The sequence below is a fragment of the Accipiter gentilis genome, chromosome 34 (genome assembly GCF_929443795.1).
Source record: "Accipiter gentilis chromosome 34, bAccGen1.1, whole genome shotgun sequence".
NCBI classification, from domain to species: Eukaryota; Metazoa; Chordata; class Aves; order Accipitriformes; family Accipitridae; genus Astur; species Astur gentilis.
This window is the reverse complement of record NC_064913.1, coordinates 2,117,934-2,131,175: the sequence shown is the minus strand read 5'-3', so window position 1 is coordinate 2,131,175 and position 13,242 is coordinate 2,117,934. Positions and strand designations below refer to the sequence as shown.

Sequence of the window (13,242 nt, the reverse complement as noted above, 5' to 3'; positions counted from 1 at the left end):
ATATATGAGGCATTTAATTAGAGCATACGAGAAACAAAGAAATTCCCATTCTGTAGATATGTGGTTTGGATATGTCTGACTTTTCCATGGAGACTGTCTTGCTGACAAGGGAATTGCAGAGGAAACTAGAAGTAAGTCACTCGGGAGTAGGCATGAAGAATTCAAAAAAGAATTATTAGGATTTTTAGGGCCTTCTAAATGGAAGAGTTGTGCTGGGTAGCTGGAAGAACCAAATTAATTTTAAGACTATAATAACAAATGTTTTATTGATGACAAATGTGCTTAGATTACATTCACTTTTTAATGTATCCATACCTACATTAGATCCTAGTATGAATTCTTGTAGAAGAGACTTTCATAAATGGAATTACCTGGATTTCTCCTCTCTCTCTCAGACTTTAAATCACATGCCTGTAAGCATATGTCATGGTTTAACCCCAGTAGGCAGCCGAGCCCCAGCCAGCCGCTCACTCGCTCCTCCCCAGTGGGATGAGGGAGAGAATTGGAAAGGTAAAAGTGAGAAAACTCATAGGTTGAGCTAAAGACAGTTTAATAGGTAAAGCAAAAGCTGTGCATGCAAGCAAAACAAACCAAGGAATTCATTCCCCACTCCCCATGGGCAGGCGGGTGTTCAGCCATCTCCAGGACAGCAGGGCTCCATCACATCTAACGGTGACTTGGGAAGACAAACGCCATCACTCCAAATGTCCCTCTTCCTCCTTCTTCCCCCAGCTTTATATGCCGAGCGTGACGTCCTATGGGCTGGAATATCCCTTGGGTCAGCTGGGGTCAGCTGTCCCAGCTGTGTCCCCTCCCAAATCCTTGTGCCCCACCCCCAGCCTGCTCGCTGGCAGGGCAGTCTGAGAAGCAGAAAAGACCTTGAGGCTGTATAAGCACCTTTCAGCAGTAATTGAACTATTAGTGTGTTAACACTGTTTTCAGCACAAATCCAAAACATAGCCCCATACAAGCTACTCTGCAGAAATGTAACTGTATCCCAGCCAAAGCCAGTACAGCATATCAAACCAGTTTTGCTAGTAGACAAAGAATAATATTTAGGTTGTGTAAATGTGATAGTGTGTGGGATTTTTTCTATATAGAGGTTTTTTTAATTTGCTATTCTCTTGTTAATATTTCCATATATATAATTGAGGGTTATAACTCTTCAAAAAGAAGTTCTGGATGTAGTGAAAACAAAGAGCAATATTAAAGCTTGGAATTTTCCGGTCTTCAAGACAGGCTGGAAGAAAACCAAGTTTGATTCTTAAACCCTCTATTAATACAAGAATACAAATGCTGATAGACCTGATCCTTGGCCAGGCTTTTTTTTTTTTTTTTTTTTCTTTTTTAAAGGATCCATCAATATTTTTGTTTTAAGAACCACAGGTTGGGATGCAGCATGGCTAAAAGAGTAGGACTGAATAAAATATTTCATTCACAGTTCAGACATAAAAAAGAATCTAGCCATTTGATAAATATGTAAAGAGCAGATTAATGAAAGTATTCATTACTTGGAAAAAGTGTCAGGTACATCGGTGTTACTGTAAAGCCGCAAAGGTACTTTGGCCATTCACAGTATAGGCTGCCTAACAGTCCTTTTGGTTTCTACCTGATTCCATGCCTGTTCCTGTACTAATGCACTCACATGAAGAGAAATGTTCTTCAAAGCTGTACCTAACCTCTGCCTCTGATGGCTTGTTGAGACTCACCCCCGCTGAAGGTGCCTACAGAACATCTTTTGCATACATGATTAGATGATAAGCTCTGACTGATTCAGTCTAGTTTCTCCCTCAGCTGTGACTGCACATGCATAACTTTGTGTCCAAAGCAGACTTTCTGAAGTTCTGAGCCCAAACAGGCAAAGGCTGTAATAGAATCCTGATATGACCTTAGCTGTAGCGATTACTCTTAGACCTCTACAATATATTGTTAAGGGTTGCTTTTCAGCAGTCAAATGAAAAAAAATCTCTTTGAATTATGCTTTTGAAAAATTAATGTGGGCAATTCACAATCACAGTAGGACTCTCTGGGGCCTGTGTCCTGCTGAGATAATGCTGCCTGCTGAGTCACTGGAGGAGACGGTTGTCCTTTGTACTTCTTCACAATTTGCTGGAGACATAGTATTCTTCCTCCCCCTGCAGTGTCCTGTTGCTCTGGATTTATATTCCTTCTGTTGTGGCTATCATAATTAATTTTTCATTCTTCTACTTAAAGTGAATAATCCAGTAGATCAATTGCACCTCAAACTTTAAACTCTCATCTTAAAATAATAAGTATATATTTTAATGGGCTATTCTTTGGAAGTTTAGTGGGTCATATTGTGAGATGTTAGCTAGTGTGGACTAAGTAGATTTCCATCTGCTACATCCAATTACTTTTAGTGGGTTTAGCGGAATTTGGCCCAGTTAACTCTGTTCCTTGCAGGAAGAACAATGTGAAGTCTAACATGAAAGAAGAATAAATAAGAAAAGCTAGGAAAATGTGCTAGAGGAGATGTCGGTATTACTTTCCTGCTCTTTGACAAAATACTTATTTCCTGTGAGCCATTTTTAGTGAGCCAGAATTCACACAATATCACAAAGTTATTTTTGATTACTTAAACATAGAAGTTTTGTTGTTGCTTTCTCTTCCTGCACTTCAGTTGTGTTTGGGTGAAGGACACAAGACAGTGTGAGTGTTGAAATGGTTTTAACCATAAAAATGATGGTGTAAAATCAGCAGTATAATGTCTAAAGAGAGGGCTTACCGCTTTTCTTTTAAGACTAAACCTGACATTTCATTCTTACAGTTACTGATAGCCTAGAAGGAATGCTTTTGATATTATGTCTTAGATACAGAAGCACCAAGAGTTCTGCATAATCATCACCTCCTCACTGAGATAAGATTAATGTAGCTAGAGACAGTTGTGGTGTTCACAGCATACAAACTCAGTATTACACATGCACATAGACTTATTGACTTTAAATAATCATAAATTTGTGTGTGGTGAATGTATTTTTGAGTGTTAAGGCTTAGAAATCTAAATTAACTTCTGCAAGCTTGGTAAAGACTGGTGAAATACCAGTGGTGATGTATTTGTTTTACAGCTTTTTACTGAATCTCAGGGAGGCAGCATAGAGCTATGTTGACAGGTTTTTAGTACTTAATTTCTTACTTAAACTGAAATAATGTTACAAGGGTGATAATAACAATAGTGTTGAGAGAAAAATAAGAAATTTTAAAATAATTCTGTATTCCTCTCCTTAGGCATCTCAAAACACCTTAAATTCCATGTGGTATATGGAGGTTGGTTGCATCTAAGTTCCTGTTTGAATGTTTGGAGCACTGTGTCTGAGCGCTGATGGAAAAAACTAGAATCCAACACTACACTTATTCATAGTTGCTGCATAACTTTTTGTGCTCATTGAATGAGTAAATGACAATTTTGCTTTGGCTTCATGGCTCAAACATGCTTACTAAATACACGCTTTTGTTATTTTTTCTTTCCTTTTGTTGCATTTACTGCGGCATGCAATGTTAGTGCTGTGGGTGGCCCTGTATTATGAGTAACTTGCCTTTCTCCTTTGGCTGCCATTAGCTAATGCAAATATGTTATAATGTTATAGCCTATTAGTGAACTTTAAACAGACATGCAACTTATGAAACCTTGATGTGCAGGTGAGAGAACTTCGAGAAAGAGCAAAGGCTTACAGGCAACGAGTAGAAGGAACACACTTCTCCCGATACCATCTCAATCAGATCCTGTCCGATAATAACAGTCTTTGGGATGTGTCCTCAAATTCCAGTTCAGAAGAAGGCATCAGCAACAACATCAGAGCACTAGATCTTGCCGGGTAAGGTGGTCATTCCTGCCTATTATTCTGTAGCTTTGAAACAGAGCAAAATGCTGAATCTAGGCTTAGCATAGCTGTGAGATCTTGGATGCTTGACTGTATTCAAGATGCGATTGGGTTGGACCAGATGGTCTTTCGAAGACCCTTCCAACCTGGGCTGTTCTGTGTTTCTGTGATATGTAAATTCTCTGGAACAGATGAATTTACCTTTTCACAGATACATCAGTTGATCTGTGCTCAAATAGAAAATGAGGCGCAGTCCAGTCTTCTGAAAGAAGAGGAAGATACTCCTTTGTAATTCTCCATGAATGCATATTTAGCATGGCAACCTCAGTCTCATCCAGTCTGGAGGAGTTTCACACGGAGTCATATTGAAGTAATACACATCCTTCCACTGGAATGATATGAAATACGTTTTGCCTACTTGGATGTTATCAATGTTCTTGTCAGGAATGGTGTACATCCATTTTCTCCTTTCTTTGACGGCCATCAGATATTAAATCCCTTGCTAGGAAAATTCAGAATTAGCATTTTAGTAAAATGTACAGACAGCTATTGCTGAAGCAAGGAGAAAAAAGCACCATTTGTGTCTTTTATGAGATCTGCTATTTAAAAACAGTGCCTTGGATGCCTCTGTCTGCAGTCCACTTAGACTGCTGTATGCGCACTGCTTGTGTGTGTGGGAGAGATCTATCCATTTGCATGACTGTAGCTCTAATAAAGGTTGGGGTTTGACATGTAAAAGAGTATTTATTACACTATAATGTGTGATATTAAGTATGGTGTAAATTTTTTGGTTTACTAGTTTGGTTTTTGCCTGTGTAATACAGATCCTCTTGCTGATCTCATTTCTGTGCACTGGGCTAATTCGCACCGATTTCTGTGAGCAGTTGAGAGTTTAAGACTTTCAAAAGTTGTGCCTAAAGAGGAGTCGTCTGAACTGCTTGGCTTTCAAAATTGTGCCATCAGACAGTCTGTATGCACACAACTAGTTATTTTTTGAGCACTTCTGATAGTCAAACTTGTTGTTTAAATTGGAAATAAAGCCCTAATTTTACATTCCATTTTTGGAAATGGTGATCTAGAAGGAGTTTTCATAGAATCTAGTTTGAAAATGGGTTGTGCTTAAACATCAGTTAAAACTTCAGTGGAAATTTAACCATTCATCATGTCAACTGTACCACTTTTTAATATCTGGGCTATACTTTTGGCAAAGGACTGAACTGGATGAATGTGTTCTACATAGACGTGTGTAAATTGTGCAAATCAGTGGTATAAAACACTGCTTTCTTTGTTACCTAGAGTTTCTGAAAAAGAGATTGCACCAAGCCCCAAAATGCTGCAGCAACCTGACTCCAGAGAACAGCCACACCAGGACAGCACTGAGAAGAAAGACATGTCAGATGCTTTAACTGTTCCAGTCAAAAGGCGTTTAGTTTGGGGTGAACAAGAAGGTACTGAAGAAAGGGAGAATCGACAATCAACAGAAGAGGAAAAAACCCAAGATGAACAGGCTGCAGTTGTGGCTCAGCAATTAGAAGAAAACAATAAAGATGCCAATGAAGATAAGAAAATTGAAGGGTAAAACCCAACATTTTTGTGGTGTATACGTATAATTTTTTTCTCTAACATCTAAGAAATCTGTAGGTTAACTAATTTTTGTTTTGAAATCAGATTTACTTAAGAGAATGTAAGTTGGTGTGAGACTACTTTGTTTTTAACAGTATTAGAAAGAATGAGAAAGTTCAAGACACTGAGGTGGTTGATGGAAATGGATCTACCATTAAGAATACTGGATTTCTGACTTGCAAGACAGAAGTTTGTAGAAGCATGAACAATTCTGATTTTTTTTGTTCCAAAACTATATAATTTGCAGTATGGGCCTCTCAGAACAGGCTGTTCGCTACACAGCAGCCAAGTGTAGTGAAAATTAAAGCTCACAATTTCCTTCAAATTGACAGCATAGGATTGATAGGACTGAAAGGATAGAATACATGCTGATCTTGTACTTAGCATCTTTTTTTTCTTAAAAAAAATTCATGCGCAAAGATGAAGGATGGAAGGAAAAAAATAACTAGCATCCAGTAGTTACTGGTGATTATGTTACTGAACACAGGTGGGAAAAAGGTGTAGAAATAATGAGAGAGAAATTCAGTATGTGCATAGTACTGTAATTGACAGTTGAAAGATCCAAATTATATCTAGTTACAGAAGTCTCAGGCTTTTTACTGTGCAAATTCTGCATACTTTTTTTGGTAGAACAATGTTTTAGTTTGATAAATACTTAAATCTGAATAACTTTGGCCCTTGTTACCATCCCATCTAAGTGTTTTGTATTCCTCATTGGGTTTTACCTTTGGTCTTGCAGCACGAATCAAAGGTAAGGAATTATAATTATCTCCTTTGGGGGTAATGTTCTATATGCAAACCCAGGCAAAGAAAGATTGAGATGCTAGACTCAAATAGAAATTAAATGCAGGCTTTCAAAACCATCATCCTGAAAACCTTCTTAAGTTTCTATCTGATTCTAGAGGTGATCTAGTTTATAAATGTATCTCTGATTGACACAGACAATTTTCTGTCATCCTGCAATGTGTGTGCTGAGATATGCTCTGGACGTGGCCATGCAGAGCAGCTTAACACTTGCGTGTTATCTAAGCCTGCTTGAGCGCTAGAAATGAGGCATTCTTTGCCTAGATGTCCTCAGAGCGTGTCTAGCATGCACTGACAGGATCAGGTTCCTTGAACAGTGTGGGTATGCCACCACGTCCTTTTGAAATGCATCTGGAGGAAGACAGAAGTGGTGGCGCTGATTTATTTAATAACCTGGGGGCTAGAGCGGTTACATAAATGTGGGATACTTGGTTTCAGTTCCATCACATTGACTGAAAAGAGTCAAACCCACGTTCCCACCTCTAAGGTGGCAACCACATTCAAAGTTTTTCTGGGTGAGTACTCTTTCCAGTTGAGTCTCCTGTTGAGTCTCTGCTACTGTGCAGCAATACATTCAAGGTGTATTGGGACAGAGGGAGCCTGAATTTGCAGCTTGAGACTGTTTATGTATTTTATCCAGTTAAATAAAAAAATAAATAAATACAGAAACTGAGGCTCAAGTGCTGGAATCCAGGACTCCCCATTCCAAGCAGATGTTTTAGCTACAGGCTGTCGGTGTTTTATGGCCCTGTCTTGCCTTAGGCTTCATTGTAGGAATGTATTAGAAACAAAAAAGCTCGAGTGCAAGGCTTCTCAGTCCTTAGCTACTCCTTTAATCATTGCTCATTTTTTTTGCAGTGAGAATGCCTTAGTATCGAATTCTTCTGCAGCTGTGTCAAATTCTTCTTCTGTATCCTCGAGGACAGGCGGCAGGCTTCCTACTCCAAAGCTGAGAGCGCTTGGTGGAGCTCAGAGGACTCATCATGATCTCACTACCCCAATTGTTGGTAAAAAGACTTTTAAATGCAAAGCAGTATTTCAAGAATGAAAGAAAAAAAAGACATGTATGAATTAATTTATTAGGTTATTTAAGGTAATAAAGCATTTTTCATCTTCTTCACTACAATAGGAGGTGCGGTTCTAGTGTCTCCTCCTAAATTCAAGTCTTCGTCTTCACAGCAGAGAACACAAGGTGTAGGACCAGACCCTTCTTCAGCTAAGCAAGGTGCAAGAGAAGCTTCCAAAAGAAGGTCTTTCCAGGTGAGCCAGGAAAGAGACTTACCATTATGCATTTTAGGAATGTGCTTTTTAAGTAATTGTGAATAATTTATTTAATAAATCTTTTTCCTGAGTTGTCATTTACTGTTCTAAAATTCTCAGCATCTATGACTAAAAAGGCCAATGTCTGAATAAATAATTTTTAGGGGGGAATCAAGCAAAGGAGTTGAGACTATTGGAGTGAGATTGGATGAGCTCTATTTTGTCTTTTTCTGCTAAATGCACAGGATCTGTTTTTAAAAAAACCCACCAAAAACCAGTTGTTATCAAGAGCTGTCGATTTCCCATTAATGTTACTGTAGCTTGCTGCTGACAGGGCACAGCTCCAGATTCCTTGACTTGAAAGATGTTCAAGAAGGAGAGGTTGGGTATCTATGTACAAGATAGGTAAATGTGCCATAATAGTTTCATTCTCTCTTTCCTTTACTTTTGTGCTTCTTTTACTTTGCAACTTGCATAGTTACTAAAAGAAAAATAGAAACATTTAGGAGTTGTTTAACTGTCTTCCGCTCAAAATTGTGGGTTTTTTGTCAAGTTGTGCTTAGTGTTCTACAAAGATAGCTAGCATTTCACTGCATATGTCCTCTGTAGTAGGTTCTGTAACAGAAGCAGACACACTTGCCCGAGAAGTTGGTTATGTTGGTTTAAAATCTAAGAACACAGTTTTTTGCTGTGAAGAAAATAAGCTTTTGGTTTGACCTGACTAGATTACTTTCAGACCATGATAAACACTTGTTATTAGGAATAGATTTGCTTTAAGTTGTCTCACAAACTTTAAATACTTATTCTTCCAGTATCCTCATGAGAAGTGTAACAGTGTAAAGCTAACATTTGCTGCATATGTGAGGATCTATACTGGAAGGCTGTATGTGAGATGTTAGGTTTTTGTGTTTTTTTGGTTATTTTTTTTCTTCTTTCTATTGTGTTTTAGCCTGATGTGGAAGTGGAAGCTGTTTCACTCCTTACGTCTCCACCTGCTGGGCTGGGAACTTTGGATCCTCTGCCACTTAGGCAGGATCAGTGGCCTCCTAACAGTGTTTCTGGTGAGCAAGTTCCTCTTGCTCCAGCCCATCAAGAGCATTACTCTATGCCTCCTGTGCTGAAGTCAGCCAAAAGCTGCTCTGTGCCTTGCTGGAGTCCCTCTCGTCGTATTCAAGGGACTCTCAAGGATCCAGAATTCCAGCATAATGGTGGGTTTTGCGTATTAACTTGCTGTGTTAGAGTGCTGCAGGATGGAAATGGCTACCGTTGTCTAATTTTGCCTTATTAATTTCAATAAGTACTTACTCATTATGAGAATAATTTGGTTTAGCATGAACAATGGTAATTTTTAATCTTTAGGCTACAACTGGATGCTGTGACACTTTTCCATCTGAAATTACCAACAGCGGTGTTGTCCTTGTTTCAGCTGGGATAGAATTAATTTTCTTCTCAGTAGCTGGTACAGTGTGTTTTGGATTTAGTGTGAGAATAATGTTGATAACACATTGATGTTTTAGTTGTTGCTAAGTAGCGCTTATCCTAAGTTAAGGATTTTTCAGTTTCCCATGCTCTGCCAGCGAGCAGGTGCACAAGAAGCAGGGAGGGAGCATGGCCAGGAGAGCTGACCTGAGCTAACCAAAGGGATATTCCATACCATAGAATGTCATGCTCAGTATATAAGCTGGGGGAGTTGGCCAGGAGAGGCAGATTGCTGCTTGGGCATTGGTCAGCGGGTGGTGAGCAGTTGCATTGGGCATCACTTGTCTTTTCTTGGTTGATTTTTGGGGTTTTTTTGTTACATTCCTTTTCATTATGATTATATTATTAGTATTATATTTTATTTTACTTTAGTTATTAAATTGCTCTTATCCCAACCCATGAGTTTTACTTCTTTTTCTGATTCTCCTTCCCATCCCGCTGGGAGCGGGGGAAGTGAGCGAGTGGCTGTCTGGTGCCTCACTGCTGGCTGGGGTTAAACCACGACAGGTGTGTAACTGAGGACCTTTACAGTGTGGTATTATTTTGCAGGAGTTGTGGATGTCTGAGAGATAAGCTCCTTAAATATTTCTGCAGGATACGGAAACAAAGAAGCCATCTATAAAAGATGTATTGGATATTGAGAAAAGCCCATTTCCTGGCAGAGGAGGAATTTGTGCTGGAGTATTTCACAGATTTTTTTAACAATGTTTAGGGTTACTGGGGGCATAAATTTGATAAAGAAAATAATCCTTCACCCCTTAGTCAAAATAAAGTTTATGTGCTTAAGTCTCCATTCCATAAAGACTTTCTGTAGTTGCTGAAGGTCGCACAATTCTTGGTCCTTTAATTATAAAGATTACCTAAACTACAGTAGTATTTCCATTCTGGAATGGAACAAGTAGTTGTCAGATTAAGTGGGATGGTGAAATCCAGAGAATTTCCTTGGAAAGAGGTTAGAATTGGTGCTGTGTTCTAGCTCTGCACCTCAAGTGCAGTTCACTAACTTTTATTATCTCCCAAAGATAGGTGCCTTGAGAAGAATAAAGTAAGTTTATTTTACCTCAGCTTAGAGTGAAAGAATCTCATGGAGTTTTTGCTATATTTGCTATTTATAAGACTCGTGTTTTGGAAATAATGTTGTAACCTTTTTAAACCTTCTAAAATGAAATATTATCATTTGTCTGTTTGAAATGATTCAAAAATGTGCCTTTGACTTTTTGTCTTAGGGAATGTTGGCAATCCCAAAATGAGATCTTTCCAGTTACCCCTTCAGGAAAGAAGCTATAATGATGAAGGTATTTCTCATCCCAAAGTATTGTTGTATATCATGTGTATGTTACCTAGATTAATTTTAACTTTAGCAGTAATGTGAGAGGTCTCTGAATGCAGTAAGCAATACTGGTTTATGTGATTGCATGAATAACTACTGCATTGTTTCATCAAACTAATTTGAAAATGTTCATCCTAGTGATCTGAAGTATGAATATGAAGGTATATTCTAGCATGAATAAACATTAAATGCGGCTGAAAATTAAATAGACCATTGTGGTTCAATATGGTTAATATAGCTTGCTCAGTTGCATACCTAAAATCATTTCCTCCCTGCACATTTTTTAAGCCTTTGTGTTGATAGCAACAGAAGAAACTGCAAAATGATGACAGCTCAGGTTGCAGCTGCAGTAACTTTGGATGCAACTTTAAAAGTACCAGAAATCTTAAGAAAAAGATTTTGTTTGTGAAACTTCAGCACCAGATACGCAGCATGCAATGGTTCTACTGACTTTAATTTTCACACCTGTTCCTCTGCTCAGTGTATTAGGGGCACTTAAGGCATCCTGTTACTCTGATTGCTGGTTTGGCCTTTTTTTCTGTTTACTGTAAAGTTAATCTGGGGGAGCAGCCAGTGCACAGTCCACCAGTGCATCTTCTTGGCCCTTTTGTGGACAGACACAAGTAAACTCTTTCACTAGTGTGAGTCAACCAAAGGCCCTGTAGCCTCCTTAGCTTGAGCTGCTATATGTTGTTTCTTAGCATGGTGTATGAGGTTGAGCTTGGTGTGGTGCTGTGCTAGTCACAATCATCTGTGTTTGGTTCAGATTAGAATATGGGCAGAGCAAGCTTATATCTGATTGCAGTTTATTTATAGGTATACCCCAGAGAAACCAAAAGCTTTTTTCTGTACCCCTTACACTTGTTTGCTCCTTGGTTTTAACCAAGGTTCAGGCTGATTCTCTATTTTACTCATTGTAGTTGGCTGGAAAATATGTGGGTTGTGCAGATGGCTCAGCCAAGCATCTGTGTATCTATGTAAAACATGCAAAATCCTATAGTACTCTGCAGCTTCCCACAAGCATGTTGCACACAGACTAAATGCTGTAACTGCTGTTTCTTTTTCTTATTTTTCTTGTGAGCTGAGTGATGATATATGAGCTTTCAGAAACTGATGCAATGTACCAGCTTATAGATACTTTTTGTGCTCGTATTTGTTCATATATGTACAAAACTGGGAGTTATCCAATGACATGTCTGTTTGCAAAAGTGCAGTTAGGAGTTTTCTCATACATGGGAATATAGTTGTTAAACATACTGTGTGAGCCTGTTACGGGCTGTTTGGATCACTGTATTTCAAAAATTCAGAAATGCTGCTGAAAAGTTAATTGAAACACTGACAAAGTACAGGTCCTGTTCGGATTGAATTGTGGAATTTTTTGCTGTTTTTTTTTGTTGGTAGTGGGGGCTGGAAAGTAGTGATACAGTTCTTTTTAATCCATTGCAGGAGAATGGGTGTCATTTTTCATAGAGAACATCTTGACAGAGCTGTAGCAACATTTTAATAATGATGTTGAAGTATAATGTTGTGCTTTATCAGAGAAGCAGCATCTAGGCTGCTTAATTTTAACAGTTCTGCTGGGTGTGAAGTGGACCCTGTATTCAAAAGGAAGACCTTTCAAAAGTACATTTTTAAAGCATGCTTCTTGTTGTCTTTGTGTTAAACATCCTGTTTTCTTCAGAAGACTCATTTCTTCTAACAGCTTGCGAGACACTAGCTGGGTTTGGCGCAGAAAGGCCCTTTTGGCAGCATAGGTTCTGATGTTTTAGTTATGTGTTATTCTATGGTTGCCCGCTCTGCTTGAAGAAGTGGGTTGCTTTCATGAATATATTATCAAAGTCTGGTCTGTACAGACTTCAGTGGCAGGAGAACAATTTCTGAGGAGAGTAAATGTAGAGATGACTTGGAGAATTGGGCAATTCCCAGGTGACAGTAGGGATCTCATTCTAGAGTTTGTCAAGAGTTGGGCTTGTAGCTCTCTTAAACTTACCTTAGCATCCTAGTAGCTTTCTAGTGAGATTCTTTTCCAGCATGTCAGTTACCAAGTAATAGAATTGAAGTGTATTGTGGTACTATTTTAGCATCCATTGTGAAAGAGGGCATAAAAATATTTGCACTTTCAAAGTCTGCCATGAATGTTAATTGTGCTTTAATATGTGTATTTAATCTTCCTTGTCGCTTTCCCCACAGATGACAGGTTGTCTCAGATTTCTGCTCGCTCGGCAGCATCTAGCTCACTTGCATCTCAGATACTGGAACGAGCTCAGAAGAGGAAGGATTTCTGGGGCAAGACATAATCTCTCCCAGCTGTTGTATAGAAACTGTTCTGTAAAATTATTTCTTTTTTATAGTTTGTAGTGTACATTTTGAAAAACTGTGATTGTAGATACCATGCAACATCCTTTCACTTACCACTAATATGGCCCAACTTTTAGGACTTGCCATCCCAATTTAAAATTTCAGTATTTAAACCAGTGTTGAAAGCGTAGGTCCTTTATATCTGAGAGTTATGTCTTAATTCACTATGTCACAACAGCCACATGTTTTCTTTTCTTTTCTTTTCTTTTCTTTTCTTTTCTTTTCTTTTCTTTTCTTTTCTTTTCTTTTCTTTTCTTTTCTTTTCTTTTCTTTTCTTTTCTTTTCTTTTCTTTTCTTTTCTTTTCTTTTCTTTTCTTTTCTTTTCTTTTCTTTTCTTTTCTTTTCTTTTCTTTTCTTTTCTTTTCTTTTCTTTTCTTTTCTTTTCTTTTCTTTTCTTTTCTTCAGTGGCACCTCTTGAAACTGAGATAATTATTTTTTTATGCAACCTGTGTGTTACTTTTCAAGGTATTTTGCTGCAGTCCTGTGGTATGACCTGGGACAGTATTCAGGGGCAACACCATCATTCACCAAACATCTCAGTTGCTTGAT

The 13,242-nt window shown here is 38.4% G+C and overlaps 1 protein-coding gene across 1 annotated transcript in view; it reads left to right on the top strand.

Moving 5' to 3' along the window:
• The window catches only part of MDM1 (Mdm1 nuclear protein), a 77,068-nt gene that overhangs the window by 63,049 nt on the left and 777 nt on the right, over positions 1-13,242 (top strand). The window contains 8 exon segments of the mRNA XM_049792231.1: positions 3,247-3,285; positions 3,658-3,833; positions 5,136-5,414; positions 7,125-7,273; positions 7,396-7,526; positions 8,476-8,734; positions 10,232-10,300; positions 12,526-12,647. Of these exon segments, the coding sequence (XP_049648188.1) occupies positions 3,247-3,285; positions 3,658-3,833; positions 5,136-5,414; positions 7,125-7,273; positions 7,396-7,526; positions 8,476-8,734; positions 10,232-10,300; positions 12,526-12,632 (1,209 nt within the window). The 3' untranslated portion in view covers positions 12,633-12,647.